The sequence below is a fragment of the Columba livia genome, chromosome 5 (genome assembly GCF_036013475.1).
Source record: "Columba livia isolate bColLiv1 breed racing homer chromosome 5, bColLiv1.pat.W.v2, whole genome shotgun sequence".
Classification (NCBI taxonomy): Eukaryota; Metazoa; Chordata; class Aves; order Columbiformes; family Columbidae; genus Columba; species Columba livia.
The window spans coordinates 7,971,087-7,991,548 of record NC_088606.1 but is presented as its reverse complement, the minus strand read 5'-3'; the positions used below and the strand labels follow the sequence as shown (position 1 = coordinate 7,991,548).

Below are 20,462 nucleotides of genomic sequence, written 5' to 3'. Positions count from 1 at the left end.
AACACCCACAAAATTTTTTGGGAAGATTACCTTCTGAACTTCTTTGGCTTTTGCAATGTTTTCACTCTTCTGTTGCAACATCTTTTCAATAGCTTGAAGGCCACTGTTGATAGTTTCTGCTTTTCTTTTCAGCACATACTGAGGAGATCTCTGCAAGATTTCAAAACTAACCTGCCAGAGTAAAGAGAGAACAATAGGGGAGATTACAAAGATTTTCTTGTTTTGGTGCACCACCTCCCCAAAAATATTAAAATTATTTTTATGTTTCTCTTGATAAATCACTTAAAAACACAGAAATGGAATTACATTTGCAGGGAGAAGCGTTAATACGAGTAGGTTCAGTTTTTGCATGTTGGTCAATAATTTTCTCTCATTTAAAAACAAGTGAAGAAAGGCAACCCCTGAAAAAACAAACCAGAAGACACTGCAGCTCCCTGGGTGCTTCACTTCAGCTGCCCCGTTCTAGTCTGTGAAACAGGCTGATCGCGTTACACCATGGAAAGGGTCACATTTGGATTCGTGCTGTAAGAAACCTGGAATGACACCTTTATGTCTCAGCTGGCAGCTATTACTTTCATGTAAAAAATAAGGGAATACGGAAGTGCATCAATATATATAGCGGATTTCTAAATGTAAATGCAGAGTTTTATTATGACAATAAAAGGCTCTGAGCCCCATAAAGTATGTGGAACTTCATGTGACTCTGCAAAACTCCACAGAAATAAATTAAAACAAAAAATGGTACACTGCGAGTCATGATTTCTCTATGTAAAGAGAAAAATTTTCCATTAGTCTGAAGTTAAGTAATTGCCTGAGCACAGAACTGAGTGACACATTTAAGGTACCAGGTTATGATGGACTAGATGAAGTGCAGGGAGTGAGAAAGTCCTTGCTCTTAGCCCAAAGGGACATCTTTTCTTACTAAACTCTGCTCACTTTTATGGTCAGTCAAGCACCAGGAAACTGTTAAATCATGGTAAATTCTTTGTGTGCTGCAGACATAGGGTTTTTTTGGCATATGCACATTGCACAGCTTCATGCTGCATTGATGCAAAAGATTTCTAGTTTAGTAGTTATTCTGGTTTGAAGCTCCTTATACTGAAATACTTTATCCTTTGTGTGGGAGGAGGAATTAAGATCACTATTTAGTTAATAAATTATTTATCCATGTTTATTTCTTAATTTCATTAACATTATTTATTATTTATAGATTGCAACATGTAGTGTCAGACCAATATAATAATACCCCTAGTAAGGTTCTGTACTGATAAAAGTGCATTAATCAAAAATAATTACATAGCAAAAAGAATTACAGTGCTCCTCTCAAATTCTCATGCTTATACAAAAAAAACTATGAAGCCCAGTCTGTCCACTAAACACTTGACCATCACTACAACCCTGGAATACACCAAACATGAAAAGTTATTGATGTTTGTAGTGCTAATTTCCAAAACAGAAGAGAATAATGTATAAATGATGCAACACAGTTGGAAATGAGAAAGCAGACCAAGCACTGACTTCATATCTTTACTCAGAAAAAATTCAGCATGTGTCAATGCTCTGGTCATCAGTCGGGTGGGATTTTAATTTCAAGCCACCTCACTCGGACAAATTTAGTATATTTTTAACATAAAGAAGCATTGCATCAAAAGTACAATTCAGTTTCATTTTTAGTTTAGTAGATTTAAAAGAAAGCAGAATGCCACTAAACATGACAAGTTAATTCAATTTAACACATGCTGGTATCTCCTACTATGTAGCTAAACTGATCTCCAGTTCCACTAGTATTTATTTTGTTTCCTAAAAGCAGTTTTAAACATTCTAAGATAATTTATATTGTTTTCTATTATCTAAGTGTGAAAAGCAAATGTTATCTAGTTTCCAGGATCAGTTCTTCCACTCTAACATGTAATGTGGGCATTGGGACAACCTTTTATCTCAGTGAATGAAACAGTAAACTGCAAAAAAAGAAACCCCGAAGCATAAATACTTCTTACTCCCCTTCTCCTTCTCTCTCTCATCCGAAACACTGATTCCATTTTGAAACAGAAACCACAAAGTTAACCAAATTAAAACTAATAAGCTGTAATGAATATGTCTCCAAATATTTAATGCAACATAAAACGAATGATCTGATAGACACTAACAAGTAACTGGATTTCAAAATTGTTTTATTAAACTTTCTAGTTTTATCAAATTAACGGAGATTTAGCCTTTAAAATTAGCATTAAACCTTATTGTTTCTGAAATAAGAGAACAGAAAGTTTTTTCCTATTTTAAAAGTAACATAAATGAATAAATAACAATAATAATTGCACCAGGTTAAAATCTGACCTCAAACTTACAGTATTACCCCATTTTCCTATAACTTCACTTTCAGTTAACTGTTTATAGCCATTGTAGATTAAAAAAAATATGCAAAAAGCCAAGGCAATGTTATTTAGTTATTTAAATTCCCTGACTATGTTAAATGGAACGCAACCATGTCTCAAGGGGTGGTAAAAGAATGATGCCGCAATACACTACCACCTGTGCAAATTAGATTTCAAAAATCCAGTTTCAAATTCCTATTCTAACACAGTTTTGAAAATTTCTTCTCAGTTGAGCTATAAAAACTTTCCTATCACCTTTGACTACTAGATCAGTTTGAGAATCGTGCTGGATAGAATACAGGATCCATATCATACCCAAGGCTTTATTGTTAGTGGTTCTGCCCTGTTTTCTTTTAACAGAACACTGCTTACTGCAAAGTTATTCTAAAAGGAGACAGTTAACAGGAGGAATCTTTCCTCATGCATACATTTTCACCAAAAGGAAAACACAAATGAAAATAATCAATGTTTCAAGTTGAAATTCATAGTTACAAGTCTTTAAATATCGCTGTACTTATCTATACATTACAAAAAGGTAAATATGAAAATTACAGCGACAGTTACCTTCTCTTCCAGGCCTTGCAGCACTTTCTTGCAGTCCTCCAGCTGCATTTCAATCTCTGCAGGAACTATTGTATACATTTCAGAATACTTGATCCGCAGTTTCTCCATGATATCCTTTAGAGTTTGACTTTCTCTATCGACCACAGTCTGAACCTCCTACAAAATTAAGAACAGCTTCAGCAGTTTTACCTAGTTTTTACTGAGTGCATCTACATGTGTGTATATATACATATGTGTGTGTGTATATATATACACACATACATATTGTGTTCTATATTTCCTACCACAATTATGATTTGGAAAAGTTGTTTTTGTGATATCAAACCTAATTTGATTACGTCTGCAAGCAGATTAAGCTTTGAGAAAGAGGCATTTAATCAAATGATGCTTTTCAATCTTTTTTTCATAATTAATTAAACTTGATACTACCCCATGTCAGGCAACTGACGCACTGATGTTTATTGACAGGTATAGCAAATCATTTGAAGTGCTCCTATGATTAAATCTTAACCGTTGTGCTCTCCCTTTTGCCAAAAGTGCATTTTCTCTTTGAAAGATGTTTAATAGCCAACGTTCATTCCGTCATTATTATAAACAACACAAAGGCCACAGAAAGCATCAGGTTTCAAGCTGAAGTGTCTGCTTTCAGGCAGTTATGCAGAGCAGCACAGCAGGCTCCTTTCAAAACAGTGGTTTCCAGTTCTGCACAAAGAATGTCGGTTTTATGAGATAAAAGAAACTTGAACAACTGTCTACAGCCTGTGGCCTAGAAATAAAATCTGATCCAAGTCCTCTTGCAGAAAGACTGAAGAAACTCATTTGTTTTGAAGGTTTTCTAGAATTTCAAGTTGGAAAGTTCTGTTTGGTTGCTTTATGGTTCCTTTTTCCCAATGCTCAGCTGTTTGAGAAACTCAAATGTTAACTCAGGTTATTGGGGAAAAAGATCTAAAGCTCCTATCGGGCAATGAAAGACACTAAAATTAACATACTTTGCTTTTTCAGTCGGGGTAATGGTAATCCATTAACTCCTAGTCTTCACTTGGGAATCTTTTCCCTCACACAAACACAGTGCACAGAAGAAACATGTAAAAATATGTAAAAGTCTGAGAATGATTTATTTCCTGTCATCCCACGACAACTGGGTCCAATATTAAAAAACTCAAAACCACAAACAGCTGTGTGCCTCTTTCCACCATAGAGAAGGCTGTTGTTGTCAAATGGCCTAGTTTAAGTTGTGCCAGGATTTGCAGGAGTTTAGCGATTCCCTGACTTGAGTTTGATAGAATCAGTTACAACATTAGTTACAACATTAGAAACGTATAGACCGGGTTGCTGCAGAGTGCTGGTTGCTGTGGTCTTGATCACATTTTGATTTCTAAAATGCATTTCCCAGGTTAACCTTCCGATGTGGGACATAAAATCTAGAGCATCTGAAGCTGCTTTGGCTGGGTATGCAGAGGAGGACAGAGCGTAGGATGTACATTAAACATTCCTTCCCAAAAGGCACACAACAGTCTGGGAATCTCCCTCCAATTAGGAAAGGCTCCCATGCCTGATAACTGGACAACATAAAGGGAGAGGAACGCAAACTACTGACATGGCAGGGGCCCTCATTCTGCTGAGCCAGAATAATTAAGTCAATGTGCATGTGTGTATACTTTGCAACTAATTTTATTTGGAGAAAGTTCAACATAGAAGAAAACATATTCCAAATATCCCCACACAATAACAAGTCCGTTACCAACCTCAAGTTGTCCTGCCTTGCCACCAGCATCTTGTAACAACACAGATGCAGCATTCTGTAATGCATTTGTCACAGCATTTATTTCTTCAGTGATCTTGTTCCTCTCTCGAATCTCAGCTTGTACAGAATCCTTATGGTCTTGAGTCTTTTCATACAACCTACGAAAGATTTCCAGCAAGAATACATTAGACTCTACACTATGTAGAAGTAGTCAAAGAGCAGGCTTAACATAGATATTTCTAAACTATATATGTAGAACTGCATTTGTCTGTATGTTGGTATTATTTTCTGTAACTAAATCTCTGAGTTTATGCCCTTTATTGTCTCAGTTTACTCAAAAATTAGTCTTCAGATATTGCTAAACAAAGTATATTTGCTAGTTCAAATAAGATAGCATACATATTTAAACAGCAAACAGAGCTCAGGTTCTCAAAGTCATAAGATGCTGGCAGAGCAGAAGACATTCACAAAGATTTCCATGTCAAAAAGCAGGCATGGAGAAGGGCGAGTAAAATCACAGATTTGTAAAAGAAATATGTGAGACAAATTTTAAGTACTGGCACTCATTTAGAAAGGCAAAATTTGCACTGTTGCAAAAAGCCCAAGGTCTGATTTTCCTAAGAGTGGAAGACCCACATATCTCATTCAAGTTCACAAGAGCTTGGAGCCTCCAAGTCAACCTTCACCCTTTCTGACACCTTCTACATTAGAACACAAATTACAGCCCACACCTGACATGGCCAAGGCTCAGGTCTTCTCCATAACCACTATCTCCCAATGCCAAGGCTGGAAACAGCAGGTGGGTGAGATGAAGCATTGGTCTGTCCTAGTAGGGCATTCACTATCTTTTAAGTGCCTTAAAGCTCTTTAATAACAAAAATAAAATGCTGTGCTTATAAGTAGTCCTATGTCATATATCCAACAGAAATTTCACACCACTTACTTTTTACAGCGATCCTGCATTGCCTTTATCTCACATAAAGCGGGAAGGGCAGCTTCTGCCTCACTGTTTTCAGATGTATTCAGGATGTTTCTTATTCGGTGAAGAAGTAGGAGTAACAGGAGCTGTTGCTGGTTGATGTTTTCCTCAAATGAGCTCACAAAATCTAGTAATTCTACCAGTTCCTCTCTGGTGGCCTTCTCTTTCTCTTTAAGACTTTCTGGCTGTTCTTCCTGGAGCTTATCGAGAATTATTGTTTCTCGTTCCAGCTAAGTAAACAGCATGTCAAAGCATGAGACAAAGTGCTTTTTTATTCCATCACCTTAAGTCACAATGTTCATTTACTTATATGCATGACTAAGTATTGCGAATTACATAGCCAGAGAGCTTGAACCTCTGAGGTGTGCCAAGACATTTGAGTTTGCTCTAACAAAGCACATAAACACACACAGTTGTTCTGTTGTTGGAGAATTCATACTAGAAATATCCGCATGGTTTTGACTCCAGGTTCAATAAAGGCTGGAGATAACTGGCTGATCAGTGGGTGTGAAATGATGTTCTGCACTGATCTCAGCCCTTTACATGTCATTTTACTGTGGGCCACATCCCTAGTTCATTCCCAAAAACTGTTTGTTGAGCGACTCACCTCCTCATTAATGAATTTCCATTCCTGCTTCAGTTCTTCACAGTTAATTTCCAGCCCTTTCGCTGCCTCAAGCAAACCCAGCCAATTTTCCCACAGCACTGTTACAGTCCTGCCCAGTGCCCTGTCACGTCCCTTGCACAATCTCATCAGCTCTCCAGAGATCTGCCTCAGCTTGACAAGATCATCTTCAGCTGAGTCAATGTTGGAGACTAAAATCTTATAGGAAAAATGAACAAGTAAATAAATAGAACAATACAGTCAGGAGTGTTAATGAAGCATTCAGTGACATGATTAGGATCCTCTAATAAAATGGCAATCGCTCCACTGAGTTGTTTAAATATAGTTGTAATGAGAGAACTTTGCTGGCTAAGACTGTAGAGAATGACGGGGTAAATAAAACAAACAAACCAAACAGAAGAACAATGTGCCCAGGCAATTAGGTTGTTGTTCTTTCTGGTTATTTGGAAGGGAAGAGAAATGAGCAGTTTTTACAGATATATAAAATGACAAGCCTGTAACAGGATGAGCACTAAAGAAGAAGGCAGCAAAGAGGTTGATTATAGCAGAGGTCTGGTGGGGAGGCAGCAAGAGAGCCCTGGGTAGGGAAACTGGAAATTCTCTGATTTTCACTTCTGAGGGAAAGAAAGAGCAATGTTAGAAATTTGATCAGCCCTGGTCCTGCAAAGACAAGAGGCAACTGAACAGAAATGCAACACTATCTTGAGCACAGATAACATTTCATTTATACAGCAATAAGATGCACTCGTTTTACACGGTCTACTATAATCTGTGATGTTCTGTAAAATATATTATGTGGTTTTATAGATACATAAATACAGGATAAAGAACTTCACTTCTTTCTACTATAAGATCATATGGTGTGCATGGCTGCTACATCACAGTTTTGCATTAGCTTTTCAAGTTCTTCAGAGCTCCTCTTACCTTACTTTCTTCTAAGTGCTCCAAAGCTTCTTTATAAGACATTGGTATTTGAGACAAAGACTGTCTAAGCATCTTTTCCAGTTTGTTAAGATTATCACACACCTTGTCTTTGGTTTTCAGATAGCTTTTGTATTTTTCAAAGTACCTGTATGAAACAATTTACAGACCAATTAAAACCAACCAACCAACCATAATGTCCACTAGAATAAACAACAAACCTTCTGAACTAGTAGTCCTTACTCTTTTGCTAGTTATCTTTAACATACACTTCAGGTCCGGTATCTGAGATACTTTAGAGATACAGGTACAAATGTCCCAGAGGTAAAGAAATATAAGTATGTACATCCACGTATCAGCCATGGAACTGCTCAAAATAATTGTATGTCTGGATCCAAGTCTCCATCCTCCTCATACATTCCAAAAAATTAGTTCCTAGTTTGCAGCACACATTCTGTTTGTCCTATGATGTATAGTCTGTACAATTTCGATTTCTTATTTCTATCTTATCATTTCTATTACCAAAGCCTTTAAAGTCATCCGATTCTTGGTTTATAAAAGCAGATTTTAAGGTTATGCTCGACAGAACCAGAAGCACTGGATTATGAGCAAGCAATTTAAAAAACCCTTTATCTCCTAAACTTTTTCTCTATATGTATCTGAAGGCCCTACAGATCTCTTCTGTACCTATATGTGAAGGAAGGAAACTATGGCCTGCATCTTGTTTGGTCTTTACTTTCTCAAGCCATCAGAATAGCCTATGGAAGACATGCATTAGGGGCCCTCTGAAAACTACTATAACCTGCACCAGCACTGGAGACTGTGGAAATGTGCTTTCTTCTGATTCTGGCACCATATGACACTCAGTTGAGCCCCATACATACTTTTTGAAATATACTAAAAACTATTACATTGCAAATTATCAGCAATATGCTTATTGTCTGGTAATTTTCCTTCCATTACAATCACATCTGGGAACAACAGAAGTTCTTAGAGTTCCTTCTGCTGAATTACCTGGTTCTATCAGAGCAGAAAGAACACTGTTTTTATCAGGCCAATTTCTTGTAACAGGAACACAATCTAGGAGGATCTCTTAAACCTACCTCTGTTCATCAGCTTCCTTCCTTTGAGCCTTCTCCCTTAATGCCAAAGCCTTATTGACTAGTTCAGTTAGAGTATTTTCCAGACATATTTTGTCTTCTGGTTTCACAAGATTTTTCAGCTTGGAGTCCAGGTTTTCTATGTTAGCTTTTGCAGAGTTGAACTCTTCTTGCTTCCATTGTGGCGTTCGACAAAACTCCTCTGAGCTACTGAGCTTTGCTGGGGCAGACTTGACTTGAGCTTCATAGTCCTCAAGAAATTCGGCAGCCCTCTGAAAAGCCTCGGTATAAAGCTCACCAGTCTTACACGCCTCCTCCAGAGCACTCTGGAAGTGTTAAAAAGACAAAGGAACAATCAAGAAAGGCTGCTGTGCTCCTCTAGATCACCAGATGGTCTTCTCGGGATTTCACACCTGGTTGTCTTTGAGACCACTGCCCCCAGAGGTTGCCTGAGGAGGTGAGGGAGGACACATGGCAAATGCACTCTGCTACCCAGGCAGTCACAGCTCGGCGCTGTCACCTATGGACTGATTGCCCCCAGCCATAGGAACGGCGATTACGAGGGAACTGCCAATACTGAAAAAGTCCAGAGAGGAGGATGGCAAGACACAAGAGCCATGATATCCCTGATGAACATTGCAGTATATGTCCTGTTCAGACAGGGGAAGCCCACACATTGATGCTTTATTCTATGCCAGGGGATATCTCCACTATGACTTGCATAACTGCTTCTCGCTAAACCCTCTTCTTGTATGGATCTATACACAGAACGATGTGTGGCTTTGCCAGCTCTTGGATTCCCACAGGGCAGAGAAACTTTGGTGTTGTACTTACCACACAATAACCAAGCAGTGAAGATGAAGTATAGCAAACCAGGAAATCCAGTAGCAGGACCATAAGTCCACCAGGGATCCCGAGTCCCTTCCCCTGTTATTAGCTACTACCTCATATTTCTTTTTGTACCCACTGATCTCTTGGGCAGTCAGTCAGGACACAGGTCTTGATCGGAACACAGTTCCAGAACTTCTCTGCTGTGAAGGTTACCATTCTTCTGGTTTCTAACATAAATTTATTCACTCTTTCTCCCGTATTAACACTGTTCTTTTCCATCCATTAAGTCTACCTCCAGCCTCGTTATATTTCTCAGCTAGATTTCCCACTTGCCCTCAGCTTACCAGGTTGAGCAAATTCAGTTTTATTAACTGCACTCAACTCTCCTCATCCCTCTAACAGAATCTGTTCCAGTTTCAGTGGACCGCTCCTGACAAATGCATCAAGAATCAGGTCGATCCTCCAGCAATGCTTTATCAATGCCTTATATACTGTGTTAGAGCCTTGGATCCTGGTTGCCTTTCCTCTGCTCACCCTCCACAATGGTTGGACCTGTGCTTTACTCTCCTTGATCATTCCCAGCTGGTAAGCTTTTTCTTTATAGCAGAAAAAAAAAGGCACAACTGCACCAAGCCCCAGTATTTCAACACAACCTTCTCCTTCCTCCCCTTTACCTTTCTTTTCTTGTGCTAATCCCCACTGCTTGATTATAATCCAACTTAATACAACTGACTTCATTGTCTCCTTAGTTTCTTATCATGATTCCCGTAATATCCACCAATGCAGAGATGATGATGGGCCAGTTCAGTTATTAGAATAAAAGGAGGATATAAGTCATGAAAATATAAACACTACAGTCATAGACATCTAATCTAATTATGGGGGAAAGATGTATGGCTATACCTTACTTTTATTAAATATACTTACAACACGGGCAGCAATGTCTGTCTTCAGTTGTATTTCATGATCTTGCAGTGTTTCTAATTTTGTTTCTATGCCAGCAGTAAGAGATTTTTCTTCTTGGTTTTCCATCTCTTTTTCCATTATACATTTAATAGCAGAAAATTTTGCTTGCATCATATTCTGAATTGCTTCCCATTGCATCTTTTGATACTGCATCATTTTTAAGTCTAACAGAAGTGGCTGCTGGAGCTGTAATTGAATATGCTTTATGATGTGGAATATATGTTCTACTTCACTCTGGATATCTTCCTTGTTTACACCCTGGAGACCAGAGACCAAGTTTTTAAGAAACTGATTCAATTCCTCAACATCTTTCTCCAGGGTCTTTATTTCTTGCCTCTTAGATTCCTTCAATGGTGTATCAAAGACCTCATTTTTGTTTATTTGATTTGCTGCCTCCTGGGTTAAGCACAAGATTTGTTGAACTGTCTGACACAGAATCTGTGCAGCTATAAGATTCTCAGCAGGAGAAGAGCTAGAGCTATCATTTATGATGTTAGCTTCTTTTCTTACAGTGGATGTCGCAGTCTGGATTTTATTTAGCAATGTCTGAATCCTATCACATTCCCTAACAACATTATCGAGGCGTATTATCTTCTCTTTAATCTTATTTTTAATTTTAAAAAATTTAGTTTGCAATTCATCCACCTCCCGTGAGTCCCAGTCTAGACCTACACATTCAAAGATTTCTTTGTACTTCGTTATTTGTGACAAACTGGACTGAAAAGCTAATATTTTTTCTTTCAGTGCTTTGCATTTATCCTTCACTTCCTGCTTGGCACCTAATATTTCATCTTCTTCCAGGTTTATTTCACCAAAGTGTAGAACATTAAGATCTTGCTGCAGTGAAGTTACTCCTTCAGCAAACTCTCTGTATACACCTATCTTTTTTTCTACTTCACGAAGTTTACCCTGAATTTGCCTCTGTGTTTTCTTTGCTCTGTTCTTCAGACTTCTTAATTGATCAATCAAAAACAATTGTTCGGGCAGGCTCAGTTCCCCAGCTGTGACCTGACTCTCTTTACAGTGGGATGAGATAAGCCCTTCTATTTCCTGTACGTCCTTTAAAATCTCTTTTAAAAGGTCATGTTGATTGATTAATTCTGACCACGTGCTGGTTTGGTTCATGTCAGGCCTGGCAAGCATCTCAGCATTTCGAAGCTGACAGTGAACTTTCTCTATTTCCGCAATAAGTCTTTGTCTCTCCTCCAGCTGGAGCTCTAGGTGCTGTAATCTTTGAGCTGATTTTAGAACAAGAGCCTTGTATGAATTCTGCAACGCTTGTAAAAGGGAGGTCATATCAGAGATCTCCTCTGGCTTCAAGTTGGGAGCAATGTGCTGGAGACCATGATCCAGTGATACAATTTCAGGCTCTCTATTTAGAACTTCATCTCTCATAAGCTGACAACTTCTGATCTGTGATTTAACATCACTGGGGAAAAGTGCTGCTTTCTGATCAAGAGAAGAGAGGGAATCTTTGACCCATGAGATATTTTCTTTCAGCCTCTTCATCATTTCATGTTTCATGAGAGCAGTACTGGTGATCTGAACATCTTCTTGCGGAGTTTGTTGCATGGATAATGCTTCCAATTTGCTCTGCAAATCATATATAGAGTTCTCCAAAGCTGCCTTCTCTTGATCACTCCAAATTCTTTTCATCTGCAGTTCACTCCTTCTTTTTAATAGAGAAAGGCCATGTTTAATGTCCTGTACCTCTGTGGTCCAAAGTACAGGGCATTTGGCTTTTCCTTCAGCTGAGGAATGTAACTCTGCTTGTAAATACTGTTCTTGTATCAGTCTCTGAATATCCTGCGCTTTATTCATAAGCAAGTTAAATTCGTCGATTTCTGCCACAACTTGATCATGTTTCTTTTGCACGGTCTGTTCCATGTGTTGCCACCATTGCTCCAGTCGCCTCATCTGGCTTTCGGTTAAGACTTTATCCATGCATGTTAAATGCTGAGATAAACCTTCTTGCTGAGTTTTCAATTGGTTTAAGACATCTCTTTCTTTTTGTAAGGACTCTATGCATGCCTTAATTTTCCCCAGAAGAACTGTATTGTTCATAGGACCCCTGCCAAAAAACATGAATAGTGTTTAAAATAAAAATTATCCTAAATCATGGACTAGACATATTTTTAAAAGAGAGTTTCACTGTTTAAAAAAATTATTCACTCACTTTATTCACATGTTCTCCCAATGTTCTCTCGCAAATTTCCAAACGACTGCTGCAGTATTATTATTTCCTGCTTATCCGTACAGCACTAGTTATTTCTATCTATCTCTACAGGAAACGTATATTCTAATCTAAACTCTCTAAAACTGTAGTATATACTAATATAGAATGTCTTATTTCCTAAAAGATGTAGCCTCCCTTTAAAGTTACAATAAATAAAATTGTAAAAATCCACTATAGTGCTATATCATGTCTAAGGGAATCAATAACATTTTATGGTTATTTCAGATTTACAATGAAGATAAAAGCTATAAGAAAAACTTCAAAAAATCCCATTAATTCACGATTAATTTGGAGAAGTTTATCTACACATCTTTTATTTCCAGAAGTATATTGAAATTCACACCTAAAACATACTTAGTAGCTAGATTTTTATTATTTTTTTCAATCTCTTTGTTGTAAATTAACATTTTTATAAATTATTTTAAAGATTTTCAAATTGTTGTGCTAGATTATTGTAACCAATCAGCTAGTTCCATGTTTTGAATGGAAATTCATAAAAGGCACTACATATTGGTTACCTCTGAATTGGTACTGTAGATTTATCTATTGCCACAGAATTCTTCCTATCAAATAAGGTTAATTTTCAGAATAATAAGATATTTCCCTCAGAAAAAAAAAATAGAACCGATAAGTCCTTGAAGAAAAATTACTATTGAAATACTACACTGAAATCTGCCATATTTTTGCAAAATATATTTTAATACGTTTTTAATATAGGTTTTTAGCACAGCAACCATTTCTTTGGTTTGCCAAAAAAGAGTAGATGTCGCTCAAGGATAGCAGTGAATCACCAGAAATTCTTCTGTTTAAGGCTGGTTAAACTTACAAACCTATGAGACTTCTCTTGCTACGTAACGTGAATTAGATGGATAAAACACCATATTCTTGTCTGAGCATTACTGAAGTATAGCAAGAAATTCAGCCTAGAACCATATTTGTTCTGCAACCTATTAACAGAAACTCACAACTTTACTTACATTTTTATGTTATCTTTCTCTGTCGACAAATTTTTCATTGAAGACTGTGCAGCAGAAAGATTTTTCTGGTACTCGTTAATTAAACAGTACTGTTGTTGCTTCACTGCCTTAAGAGCATCGAGCTCTCGAAGCAGCCTGTCCCAGCAGGGCACCGCGGGCTCGGGGCTTTGCAGCTCTGCTCTGTTTGATCCTGTTGCATCGGGAAACACTTCTTGACTGTCACACAAAGATTTCGCTTTCCACGTTTCCAGTTCAGTTTGCAATTTCTACAATCAAGCCCACCACAGAGATAGGATTAAAAGAGGATCTTAAACACTTCCAGCACAAAATACAGTTAAAAGCTGACAGATCTACAAGCATTCGCTTGCTCAGTCACACACAAATGAGCACACAAGCCTGTGCACATCACGAAAGCACATATACAATTACAGGTGTATATACATCTGCACTCCGGAAGAGCAGTACAAAATATGGTATGGACACATCTGCATTAAGGCACAGTGTTCATAGATTACCTGTCGAATCATGCAGTCAAACCTTAGATAACACTATATGCAACAGTTTTGTTTTGTTCAAGTGAATCATAATTCTGTAGGTGTGTCACTACATTAACAATGAGGAATGGTTTTGCAATTTCCATACCTCTAGCTCTTTTAGTTGTTCATTTATGAGCACAATATCCAGTTCAGCCACTTCATTTTTCAGCTCATTGACTTTTTGTTCCTCTTCAAAATATTCAGTATTTACTTGCACTCCAGGAAATAGTTCCTTCTGGACAACCACTTCTGCATCTGTGTCCTACAATGCAAAACAGGATTCTTATTTCTGAAGGTCCTAAACCAACAGGTTTTCTGACTGCAACACTTGGCTTTGCATATTTAAGCCGTGCCTGAATCCTGCTGTGGCTTCCCCCACAACCTCTGTAGGTCAAACAGGACCCAGATATTGGAATCTCCATCACTACCCTCCACCTCTGCAGTCACCATGGCTTGCCAGCACTGCTCAGATAGCTATGAAATCTCTGCCCATCGTTTTAAGTTTGAAACTCTGACATCCCCACCTTCAAATAACATCCTCCCCGCACCCATCTCTGCTACTGAAAAATTCACAGGTCTGTACTGTCTTTTCCCCATCCTCCTTACACAGTCATGGACCTTTAACCTTTTCTCACATCCACATTCCTGCTGCTCAGCACCTGCCTTGATATACTGCTGGGTCCTTTACCAGGACCATCTCTTCAACTGTTCTTCACAGAGCAGCTCATGCATGAAGCATCTTGGCTGTGACACAAAGCCACAGCTGCTACCACCACAAGTGCTACCTAAGATCAGGGTAAGACGAGAGCATTAAGGGAGCCATGTCTCAATCGGGGTGGGGAGAAAGGGAATGGGGGGCTCCAGAGCCAGTCCCTGGCATGGCCATCATTCCCACATGGACAGAAAGACAAGTCACTTGGATGTGGCCAGATTTAATAGTCCATCAGCTGAGGTCATTGCCCAAGTGGATGCTCTCGGCCAGCCCCAGTTCAAAATCCTCTGAATCACCTTCAGCTACTGCAGACAACAGCATAAATGAAATGTCATAGGCTTATTGGATCACAAGGCGATACCTTAGAAGTCTTTCTGCATTTCCCTTCCCACAGTACCTGTCTATATCTGGTGTAAACTGGGATTTGTTCCGCATATAGACTTCATGGGAGTGAATGCATACAAATATACAGATATGACTACAGTGTGAGCTTCTCCATGGTACCACCACATAAAATGAGCAACAATAAAATATTACTGTTTGATAAACTTACTGGATTGCTACTTCAGATAATATTGACTAGGAAGCAGACAGCCGTCCCTTCAGCCATATTACTTGCAAGGTGTAACTGTCATCTGCCTCTCTGTGGGTCATGACCTATCCAAAATATACCTGCTCCCACATGTGGGAAACGTAGCCCATTGTAAACACTATTAGAAAAGAATAATTCTATTTATTTGAACTCTTTTGGTTATTTTCAGTCAAGACTGAAGTGGACCACTCATGAAACAATCAGAGAACTTTTCCACTTCTCTCTGTACACATCTGTAGTGGTTGCATCAGTTCAGACATAAGATTTAATCTTAAGAGACTTTGGAGTACCATAGAACCGAAATAAGCAGAAAAACTCAGCTAAGCTATCACAGAGTGAGGAGGAAATCCACTTTACCAGACTGAAATACAAACACATCAAAACGCACAGAAAAGTAAGTGTCCTGACACAAAGAGGCCCACAGTATAGCCCACAGTCTCAATCCTTTCTTATCCAACACCTTCCTCAGGAAATCAGCAGAACCTACTTCTCCTTCCCTTCACAAGATACAAATCAATTGAACACAAACACTTAAAGATTAAAATCTTGATCGAGAATCTGGATGAGGGGTCGGAGTGCACCCTCAATAAGTTTGCAGAAGACACCAAATTGGGTGGGAGTGTTGATCTGCTCAGAGGTAGGAAGGCTATACAGAGGGATCTGGACCGATTGGATAGTTGGGCTGAGACCAATTGTATGAGGTTTAACAAGGTTTAACAAGGCCAAGTGTTGCACCCTGCACTTGGGTCACAACAACCCCAGGCAGCGCTGCAGGCTCGGGGAAGAGTGGCTGGAAAGTGCCTGGCAGAGAGGGATCTGGGTTGCTGATCGACAGCTGCTGATCATGAGCCAGTAGTGTGTCCAGGTGGCCAAAAAGGCCAACAGCATCCTGGCTTGTATCAGGAATAGTATGGCCAGCAGGACTAGAGAAGCGATTGTCCCTGTACTCAGCACTGGAGAGGCCGCACCTTGAACATTGTCTTCAGCTTTAGGCCACTCACTACAGGAAAGACATTGAAATGCAGGAGCACATCCAAAGAAGAGCAATAAAGCTGGGGAAGTGTCTGGAGCACAACTCTTACGAGGAAAATGGAGTTGTTTAGTCTGGAGAACAGGAGGCTGAGGAAAGACCTTATTGCTGTCCACAACCACCTGAAAGGAGGTTGTAGCATGGAGGGTGTTGGTCTCTTCTCCCAAGTAGCAAGTGGTAGGATGAGAAGAAATGGCCTTAACTTGTGCCAGGGGAAGTTTAGACTGGATATTAGGAAAAAATTCTTCCCTAGAAGGGTTGTCAGGCATTGGAATAGGCTGCCCAGGGAAGCAGTGGAGTCGCCAACCCTGAGGTAGATGTGGCACTTAGGGACATGGTTTAGTGGTGAACTTTGCACTGTTAGGTTTACAGTTGGACTTGATGATCTAAAAGGTCTTTTTCCAACCTAAATGATTCTGTGATGATTATATTGTTCTTTAAATGCTTTTCAATAGTATCCAGTATGATCTTCTCCATAATTTCTCCAGGAACTGAGGTTAGACTAACAGGTCTGTAGTTTCCTGGATCTGCTCTCACCCCTTCCTTGTAAACTGGAATAACGTTGGCTGGCTTCCAGTCAGCAAGGACCTCTGCAGACTACCAAGACCTTTGAGAGGTTTTGTTGGGGTTCCCAGTTAGAGCAGATGTGCAAGTCCCAGGTAAGACCTGCCAATGGACAGGCCAGCTGTGGACCTGCCTACAGATTTAACTGTGAAGATTAGATCTGGCCCTTCCTTCAATTTAAGAATGTGGTGACCAAGGATCAGCAGTCACAGAGCACTTGTGATAAAACACCCTAATTCTTAAAGAAGAACAGACTTAGGAATATCATTTAATAACGTGCCTTGTTATTCTTTCAGCTTGAATTCCTTCTACTTTTACTATTTTATTTATTTTCTTATGGTGGATCACCCTTGGATTTCAGTTTTCTGATCTGCCTACCTTACGATGGCAGAGACTATCACAGCTAACTGTAATAACATGAAGAGAAGTTGTATTGATTAACAATTTAAGGAGAAACTCTAAATATCATAAAATAAATACCAGTTATGCTGGCTCTGAAACCCAATATTGCTCTTTTGAGCAGATCCGTTGAAAAATACGATGTCACTAGCACTTTGGATACAGTTGAAAACTACCAGGGATACAAAGCAGAACTATACACAGTGGTCTTGATTTTGATGTGACAGTAATTGCCTCTTCTTTTATAACAGAACTTCAGCTGAAGCCCATGTGGAAACAAAAATTCAATGGCTGACAACTTTAGCTTGAAATGACAGAATGTGGGTTACCTCATGTGCAGAAACTGGGGGATTAGATTCCAAACCATCTTTCTCAGATGCTGCGGATTTCGGGACTTGACTCTTCTGGCACATGCTTTGTTGAACCTGCTCCACATCTTCTCTATATGACTGATTCTTCACATCACTAGGTTTCTCCTTTTGGTGTAATAAAAATAAAAGAAACAAGTAATCAAAAAGCTCTAATCAAGCCTGCTGAGTAGTAATTACAGTGCTTGAGATGACAAAGTTATGAAGCCCATAATTATAGGTAGATGAGGAAAACCACAATTACATCTCATAATTTATTGTGGGCAAGGTTATGGTCAAGGAAATCATTTAGAAGAAGTAGTCCTGTAATTTTGTTATAAATTTTTAGAAAAATTGTGGATCACAAGAGTTCTTCCTCTGATCTACGCTGTTCATGTTTCATTATTCTAAGCAAGGACCGTGAACTGTGTACCCCCTAGATGCAGTTTTGGTTGCATGTTTTTAAAAGTTTAGCTTCTTCCTGAGGCTCCAATCTTATAGCATAGACAGAGAGTCTGTGGTTGGACAGCCAGGCAATTGATTACCAAGCAGGATATTCCTCTGGGCAGCCCAGGGATTTGCTGTATGTACATGCTCAGGTATTTGCTGACTCTAACTTCTGCCTGAGTTTGTTTATCATCTGAGGACAGATGAAATAAAACAGCCACCTACACAAGATAAAGAATGGCAAATCCCTAGACCATGACCATTGGTGCAGAGAACAGCATTGGGGACCTATCCGTGCTGCACGGATCCCTGAGCTAGTGGCTGCAAGTCAGATAGGATAAGGAACAAAAGTAGCCCACTCGCAATCCAGGATGCACAAATTTACCCCAATTCTCAGCAAGCTCATGAGTGCACACTGTGCTCCATCTTGTCACAAATATGCTGCTTTCAACATCTCACACAGTTTGTTAAAACTGAAAGTCCGAGAAAAGTCTTCTCTATAACACCCCTTCAGAGAGGGTATGACTGCAACAAGACCCCTGTAAACCTCCTCATCTCCAACAAGAACTGAGCCTCTTCCCACTCGTTTTGGCTCCAGCACCTAAACACTGCTCTAGATTGTTAAAATTCCCCTTGTATCAGGGTGCACCAAACAGGACACAGCACTTCAAATGCAGCCTCACACATGAAAAGTAAATACATAAATAAGAAATCTATATAAATGAAAGAAACTCAAGCAAAGTAACAGTATTCAAGCAAAACAGTAAGAAGACTTCACAATACGTCCAGGTGACTTGGAATGCAGTATGGTCAGCAAACCACTAATGAAAAAAAAATTGCCTCCTTACTAATTTTAAATGTCTGGAAAAGGATTCAGAGAATTAACATGTACTAAGCATACAGCACATCAGACCAAAATAGCTCAGTGTAACTTGAGGTTTTTAGTATTTATTTATTAGTAGTATCCTCCCCACTGCAGCTAAACTATCTATATATACCCTCAAGTTCAATCACTCTTGTGTAATCTCATGTCAAGTTACCTCTGCCAGATGGGTTTCCGTTCTTGTTTCATCACCTTCAATATCAACACCATCCTGATGCCTTTCCACTTGTGCTTCACCACCCTGAACTGCATTGTCCAGAACATCCTCTTGGACCCTCTCATGTTTGTCTGTACCTGGGCTCTCTTTATCAGCCTCACCCTGATTTGAAAAACACATAATGTTTACAGCAGTAAAGTCATCATCAAAAATCTAAGTTTACTAAGGAATATCACACTCCACAAGCTCTATCTTCAGTTTAACTCAATGAATGAAGGAAAAGGCTGAGGTAACTCAAATTCAGAGTCTCTTGGAAATCCCTGCTCACATAGTTTGCTGTATCGGGACCTTAACCACTATGAAACAGTTTCAGGATAAACCAAAGAGGAGTAAGAGCTTACAAGATTTTTAATACTGTCACAGAAGTTTCTGCTGAGACACATTTGGCCATTCTTAACTATTGATCTGGCTCTTTCTCCAGAAATCCCATTACAGATCGTATCCACTGATTTTTTTATGGTCATCTCTCCCAGCTACTCAATGGTCAGATCAATGAGGGAGCTCTCCAAATCATTCCCTCAGCTTTGCGCACGTGAAGTCATTTACAGTGTGAACGTCCTGAAGTCCCCTAAAGATCAGTGGTTCCAGGTCAGTAACCTCTCACTACCTACTTTGTGCATGCAGGTGACAAAACCTGTTGAAATCACAGCTATGTCGCAGCTTTTGCATCATGGAAAAAGTGAATCCAAGCCGTGGGGGCTTGTAGAGATCACACTGATTTCCTGCACACTTCACACGTGCAAGGCTGAGGGGATGTTTTGAAGAACATAATTTATCACTGCTTTCATCAGATAAGAAACTTGTACCTCTATAAGACTACCAATTTTAAGCAATTATATATGCATTTCTAGTGAACAGACACACACATAGACATGTATCAGAACGTATTTGTGAGGCACCTGAACAGTCTGCTCCAATCTGTCCTTGCTTTGACTGACACCCTGTAATGGGCTGTCTGACAATGCACTGCTTTCCTCCAAAAGTGTATCATTTGGCTTCTCTTTCTCTGACATATTTCCATTTACATCTTGAACCTAAGAGAAATTATATAAAAGAAAACCTGCTTGTGTGACCATAAACACTGTATTTTAACATGAAATATTTGAATGGCAAAAATTATTATCTATGAAAACAAACAGGACAAATATGGTGCTGCAGCTGTAAACAAGTCTTATTGGTTTAAGAGAAGCTCTCAAAGTTCTTTGGCAGAGGTGTACCTGCAATTTTCTCATCTATACACCTTCTCGCTGACCAAGGATACCTGCTCGAACTACATGTGAGCAAAAGTTATACGCAGGTTGTGTTTAAATGGAAAACAGCAGTTTTCAATAGACATTATTGACTTGTTACAGACTTGTCATAACAAGTTAAGGGAATTCTCTACATGTTTGATTTGTACATATATATTTACAGAAGTCTT

The 20,462-nt window shown here is 39.1% G+C and overlaps 1 protein-coding gene across 11 annotated transcripts in view; it reads right to left on the bottom strand.

The window, feature by feature from the left end:
• SYNE2 (spectrin repeat containing nuclear envelope protein 2) overlaps positions 1-20,462 on the bottom strand; it is a 197,853-nt gene that overhangs the window by 98,622 nt on the left and 78,769 nt on the right. For all 11 annotated transcript variants that reach the window (XR_010473239.1, XM_065065861.1, XM_065065855.1 and 8 more), the window contains 13 exons: positions 19,942-20,076; positions 18,983-19,144; positions 17,478-17,624; positions 13,958-14,113; positions 13,316-13,581; positions 10,064-12,173; positions 8,309-8,631; positions 7,209-7,353; positions 6,267-6,482; positions 5,624-5,889; positions 4,682-4,838; positions 2,937-3,092; positions 31-171 (listed from right to left, as the gene is read on the bottom strand). Coding sequence is in view for 10 of the 11 variants with exons in the window: in XM_065065861.1 (XP_064921933.1) it covers positions 31-171; positions 2,937-3,092; positions 4,682-4,838; positions 5,624-5,889; positions 6,267-6,482; positions 7,209-7,353; positions 8,309-8,631; positions 10,064-12,173; positions 13,316-13,581; positions 13,958-14,113; positions 17,478-17,624; positions 18,983-19,144; positions 19,942-20,076 (4,380 nt within the window). In the remaining variant the exon portion in view is untranslated. The remainder of the gene's footprint in view (positions 1-30; positions 172-2,936; positions 3,093-4,681; positions 4,839-5,623; positions 5,890-6,266; positions 6,483-7,208; positions 7,354-8,308; positions 8,632-10,063; positions 12,174-13,315; positions 13,582-13,957; positions 14,114-17,477; positions 17,625-18,982; positions 19,145-19,941; positions 20,077-20,462) is intronic.